Source organism: Phoxinus phoxinus (genome assembly GCF_949152265.1).
Source record: "Phoxinus phoxinus genome assembly, chromosome: 21".
Lineage (NCBI taxonomy): Eukaryota > Metazoa > Chordata > Actinopteri > Cypriniformes > Leuciscidae > Phoxinus > Phoxinus phoxinus.
In genome coordinates this window covers 22275044-22281471 of record NC_136896.1, presented here as the reverse complement: position 1 = coordinate 22281471, position 6428 = coordinate 22275044, and the positions used below count along the sequence as shown (strand labels likewise).

Here is a 6428-nt window from a genome sequence, read left to right as displayed (position 1 = left end):
TTGACACATTTTGCAATTGCAGTTTCAGATACATTTTGCAATGATTGTACTATTGCAATGTTTGCAAGTGTTGTGAATCTTCTTCAATCTCACTCATATGTACAGGATTAAGCTACAGAGTTCAGAGGTGAACGGCAGTTATTGTGTAACCTGCCCTTTGCTTCCTGTTTACATGTTGCATACATATGACTCAATAAGTTTGACTTCTCTAAGGTAAGGGTGTGTCTAAATGACAAAAACAAATTTCTGCATCAGATAAGATTTTTTTTTTTTTTTTTTTTTTCAGAGTGGTCTGGTATAAGAAAAACCTTTTTTTCACTTTTCAGCTTGTTTATCTCCTAGCAGGCAAGAGTATCAGAGACAGACCAAAAAAGGGACTTGTGAATTGATTTGTGAATTGATCCCAAAATGAGAGTTCCTGTAAAACTCTTCGGCTTCGTCTTTTGGTTGTTTTCTTTGAATTGTGCCCAATGTCAAGGCAAGTGATTTTGTTGTTGTTGTTGTTGTTGTTGTTGTTGTTGTTGTTGTTGTTGTTGTTGTTGTTGTTGTTGTTTAATGAAATGTCTTCTTTTTTTTCATTGACTTAAATATAAATGTCATATTATATGCACTTCCCAGACTGTAGCTTTAGAGAGTGCTGACTAGTTGTGCATGAACTTCAGCATTTAATGTACATGACAGTTACGTCTTTGTGTAATGTTTGTTTGTGCTTCTCAGAATGTCTTCAAGAGGACATTACATACGAAAACAAAGAACCAGTTGCGAAAGCTTCATACAATGATGGTGAAACAGTGAAAGTGAACTGCATGGCAGGTTATACTGGCATGTATAGATTAACGTGTGAAAAAGGAACATGGAAGACAGTCGCTGAGCGACCATGTGCAAGTGAGAAAATGGACAATATGATGATCACATCATTTTATTGGTTATTAAATCAATGTCATTATGCATGCAGAGTAAAACTTGGTTGATTTCTCCAGAGAAAAAATGTAGTCACCCAGGGGACACAGAAAATGGTGATTTTAAACTTACAGAGGGGTCGGAGTTTGTTTTTGGAGCAACAGTGTTGTATACTTGCAAGAAAGGGTAATTGCGCTTTATGCTTTTTATTCTAATGTATAAATGTATTATACCTTTTAACACTCTTTGTACGTGTAAAAAGTGTAAAAACATTGTATGCATAGGTTTGAAATGGCAAGCAGAATCAATCAGCGTACCTGCAGACCTGAAGGATGGGATAATACTCTCCCTGTCTGTGAGGGTACGCTTTCTTGAAAGTCACTATTTTCCTTTTTTGTCTCTTGATTTTTTCCATCGTAAGCTACATAAGTCAACAGAATTATAATTTCAGTGATTGGTTTGTTTATTAACTTATTTTCATATTTATTTATTAGCTGTGAAATGTCCAGCCATTCGCACAAATGGAGGTCTGACTGCATCGGGCAACACAGACGAGGGAAGTTATGGTGATGTTATTCACTTTGAGTGTGTATCTACTGACAAAAAGATAGATGGAAGTAGTGGCATTCACTGCACAGAGACGGGCGAATGGAGTGACTCTGTTCCAACGTGCAAAGGTTCATTCCATTGTTTAATTTATTGTTTGTTCGTATCTTCACCCATTATTCAATGCACCAATTTACCTATTCCTCTTCCCTTTGCTTTTCACACAGAGATAACATGCACAGCACCTGATATACTTGACGGTTATGTTGTTGAGAAAAGGCAAGAATACCAGAAAGATGCCATATTAAAATACGGATGTTTTAAAGGGTTCAAGCTAAAAGAGGGAATTCCCAGATGCTCCAAATTTGGCTGGACTCTGAAGCCAGAATGTGATGGTAATGCACCATTATTATTACATCATAAACAAATCATATGGGAAATAATACTAAAATCCTTCTATCTATTTGTCTTTCGTTGTGCGAAAAACCTGCGTAACTTGGAAAATATACAATGAAACATTTAAAAAATAGATTAACCCATTCAAATTTATATTCAAAATTGCAAATTTAAAAAACTAAATTGCAAATTAAGCATAAGTTAACACTAAGGTAAATCTGGTTAATTTGGGACACCATTTTGTTTTAATTATCGAAAAATTTGTTTTTTCCATACATTAAATATAATATTTGTCTGATAGTTCAATTGTTTTAAAGAATAAAAGGTGGAACTTGATGAATGCAGTCAACACACCAATTTGTAAAACTTAAGAACATGGAATGAGATTATTTACTTGTATTCCTGTAATGCTGTAGAAAGGGTCCAATTGATGCTAATTTCTCTGTTTTAATTAAAAAGGAAAACATTTTGTTTGTTATTTTTGTATTGGGGAAAATCATGAGGCAACAGCATTTGCATGCAAAGGGTGTGACACAGCTAGCATTATTATTTGGTAACTACAAAATCAGCTAATAACCACGTACTAATAACTATTTGCCTAATTTTCAGACAAAAGTTTAGCAAATATATCTTAATATATCTAAATATATATAGCAAATATACATTTCTTAAAATAGAAAATGTGCCTCTAATACGTATTTAGGGAAAACAAATTATACTCTATTTATGGGAAGCTGTACATTTTTTTTCAGTTTAGTATTTTTTTTATTTTCTTTTGTATTTCTTTTGTTTCCTGCAAAAGACAAAGCATGCAAATCCAGTTTCACAAATATTTGATGTTATATCTCTTTTTTACCCTTTTTTCTACATAATTATGTCTTGTACAGAAGTAACTTGTGAGTTTAAGTCAACCACATTTGGAGTAAAAAAGATCACACCAGAGGGTAAAACCATTTTCAGAGCTGGAGAAAGAGTGGAGATCACCTGCGCTGAAAAATACTGGATTTTCTTTACAAAAGTAACCACCAAATCATTTAAATGCCAAGATAATGGGAAGTGGGATTATGAGCCTGCTTGTCAGGGTAAGATTATAGAAACACTTCTGGATTAGGATCTGAATTTACTGCATGTTACTAAAAATAATGTGAATCTCGTTTCAGATATTAGATGTGAAGTTCCACATGACCAGCATGTGTCTAGCTCTTACTTCAGCGGAGATATGAAATTTGGAGCAAAAAAATATTACTCTTGCATGTCTGGTTATGATAAAATGGCAGCAGAGGCCACATGCACACGAGACGGATGGACACCAAAACCACTGTGTGTTGGTATGTTCTGACATTAAATCTTGCAATTTGTGCATATAATATGAACTCAAATTAGTATGATGGAATTTAATTTAATTTATTTAATTTTTACAGTAAAAATGTGTGCAGCACCAAACATCGCAAATGCAAAGATTGTGGGAGAACAGAGACCGAAATACAACATCAATTCAAGAATACAATATAAGTGTGAGCCTGGGTTTGAACCAGAGCAGCCTGTACAAATCACCTGTACTTCCCAGTCTAAATGGACAGGCATACTGCAGTGCACTGGTATGTTAGTTACGTATGATACAGATACGAGAACTTTTTCTTCTGATAGTGCTTGTCAAATGGAGAATGGCAACATCTGAGTAGCAACAACCAAGAATAACCTAGCAACAGCATACACAGTCTAATTTAGATGTAGTTATAATATATTATAAAGAAGAATCCAACCAAGATCTCTTCAATACAGAAAGTCATTTTATTAATAATGTGCAGTATATTAATAACATGTTCTATGTTTAAGGTTTAAAGGGATAGTTAACTTTGAAAGAAAAAAATGGTATGTTTAGCTTACCTCAAGGGCATCCAAGATGTAGGTCTTTGTTTCCGCAGTAGTTTCAATTTTGATATTTTTAGGTCAAACCATTCTTGTCTGTCAGTCATATGATGCAGGTCTATTATCACCACCTCAAAGAGCATGCACAGAGAAGTCCAAATTAAACAATTCCCCATCGTAAGTACACATTGATGGCCTAAGACACGAAATGAGCGGTTTGTGTGAGAAAACGAACAGTATTTATATCGTTTTTACCTCTTGTACACAACCACGTCCAAGTGATCTGAGGGCGCGCACGCTTCCTTGGTGTGTGACGTGTGCGCCGGAAAGCGCCGGAAGTGATCTCTCGTGCGTGTACGTCACTCGTTGTTTACACAGAACAGAGATTGTAGGTAAGACGCCTAATAGAACTACTAATTTGCGCTTATCCGGGATGTTTAACCCGGCGTAAAAGAAAATAATTACGTATGTTTTCTTTCCGGTGCTTGCGCAGACTAAGCCAGAACGCGCGCACACGTCACACACCAGGAAGCGCGCGATTAGGCCATCAATGTGTACTTACGATGGGGAATTGTTTAATTCGGACTTCTCTGTGCATGCTCTTTGAGGTGGTGACCATAGACCAGCATTCTATGACTGACAGACAAGAACGGTTCGACCTAAAAATATCAAAATTGAAACTAGCCTACTGTGTAAACAAAGACACCTACATCTTGGATGCCCCTGAGGTAAGCTAAAACATACCAACATTTTATTTCAAAGTGAACTATCCCTTTAAGACCATAAAAAAAGCCATGTGGCTGATATTGAGATTTTTTAATACCACATTTTCTTGTTGTTGAAAATAGTCTAAAAATGAAATAATAACTTTGCTTTGCCTTCAGAAAAGTGTGGGCTACCACCAAACGTGAGCTTTGCAGATACAACAGAAATGACAAAAAAAGAATACAATTCAGGGGAGAAAGTTGAATACAGCTGCTTTAATAAATACACACTGGACCAGCATGATCCCTACTCCAAATACATGACCTGTGAGCAAGGCCAATGGAGAGGGTATATTAAGTGTTTAAGTATGAACATCATTATATATCAAAGACATGATAAGCTTTTCTTACTGTATTTATTTATTTGCAAGTTTGATGTAATCTTGTATTTGAAGTTGTAGTTCTGGTTCTGATGACTCAATGAGTATATAAAGTAACACTGACAGTGAGATGTTGGGTTTGTTTCAGGGTCCTGTTTCGTGACGGTGGAGGAAATGGATAAAAGAGGTATACAGCTGAAATGGGGTGAACAGGAAAATATATTCCCACCACATGAGGGTAAAATCAGCTTTGAATGTCAGAAGGGAAAACATGTCAATGGCAATGACCTAAGACAAACATGTAATGATGGAGTGATGAATTTGCCTCAGTGTGTGTGACAAGCACACGGAGAATAAAACATCACTGATGTGTATCAGCTGTACTAATAAGCCAAAACAAATGGAACAAATCAAAATAAACCCTTTTCGCAATTCAGTTTCTCTGTTTTAGAATTATTTTGTTTAAAACTAAATAAATGATAAAAGCAACATGTTTAAATTGCATGTATGAAAACGACATTCATTTATTTAATGCCAGCTAAGTGAGTGAGCATATATATTGTACTGAGTACAATAACACTTTTCAAAAATTAATTGCAAAAAGCATGTAAGACTAAAAAGAAAGTTTAAAATAATTATTATTTTTACTAACATAATGCAAATATGGGGGGGAAGAAATACATGTGTTATTAAACGTTCTTTTTGCTCCGGGTTTCCTGCTGATTAAATTAATGCTCTCACACAAACAGGGCCTATAGAGTATTCATTTACTGACAAGTGTAAATTTGAATTTTAAAAATATTATTAAACCCTGTTAGGGTTAAATGAGCTGAGGGATTTAATGCAGGGTCTAATGATCTAACGAAATTCAAATTTTGATATGCAATATATTTTTATGAACCCTTGAAATTTCTATGGGGCAATAGCCTACATTATCATTCTATTGTGAAATCAGCCCACAGTGCCGTTTCTATAATGGTGTATTAAAGCTGACATGCAAGCTTTATACTAGTGGTAATGGACTAACAAAACCCTCATTTTGAACAGTTTTAACTGTACCGATATATTTTATGAACCCTTGAATTTCCCATATGAGCCAATAGAGCCGTCTGTTGCCCAATCAGCCAATTTCACTGTGCCGTTTCTTAACCACGTGCCTTAAAGTTAACATGCCGGAAGTGGCAATGGAGTAACAAAATCCAAATTTCATACAGTTTTTACCATATCAATGTTTTTTTTATGGACACATATTAAATGCACATAATGCATAAATGCAATAGTATGTGCTTTTTACAATGCACATATTATTACTGTTGAATTCATTTCATTCTTATCTTATTAAGATAAGATTTATCTTAATAAGATTGATATGAAATAGACATTTCTTTTCTTTCAGTAAAGAAATGTCTTTACTGTTACGTTTCATCAATTTAATGCGTCTTTAATGAATACAATTTTTTATTTATGTAAAAAAAAATACTATTACTAATAAAAACAATATTACTAATTTTAAACAGCTTTTACTGTAAATTACATTTTAAATTTGCATAGCTATGACTTGGCTAATGAAAAAGGGTACCACAGTAAAATGTAATAAATTTGGATTTCGTTACACCATTACCTCTTATATAAA

At 34.4% G+C, this 6428-nt stretch overlaps 1 protein-coding gene across 1 annotated transcript; it reads left to right on the top strand.

The window, feature by feature from the left end:
- The first annotated feature begins 310 nt into the window (after window positions 1-310).
- On the top strand, window positions 311-5251 carry cfh (complement factor H). Its single transcript, XM_079595613.1, has 11 exons — window positions 311-478; window positions 718-885; window positions 981-1086; window positions 1185-1261; window positions 1395-1577; window positions 1674-1841; window positions 2730-2924; window positions 3003-3170; window positions 3264-3440; window positions 4596-4781; window positions 4944-5251. The coding sequence occupies exons 1-11, from the start codon at window positions 409-411 to the stop codon at window positions 5132-5134; spliced, it is 1689 nt and encodes a 562-aa protein (XP_079451739.1). The 5' UTR covers window positions 311-408; the 3' UTR covers window positions 5135-5251.
- The last annotated feature ends 1177 nt before the right edge of the window (window positions 5252-6428 follow it).

Excerpts from the sequence above, each read along its gene's own strand:
- cfh (XM_079595613.1), top strand. The coding sequence starts at position 409 with ATGAGAGTTCCTGTAAAACTCTTCGGCTTCGTCTTTTGGTTGTTTTCT. Across the intron at positions 1,262-1,394 it reads TACTCTCCCTGTCTGTGAGG|CTGTGAAATGTCCAGCCATT; the intron begins GTACGCTTTCTT and ends TTTATTTATTAG. Across the intron at positions 3,171-3,263 it reads ACCAAAACCACTGTGTGTTG|TAAAAATGTGTGCAGCACCA; the intron begins GTATGTTCTGAC and ends TAATTTTTACAG.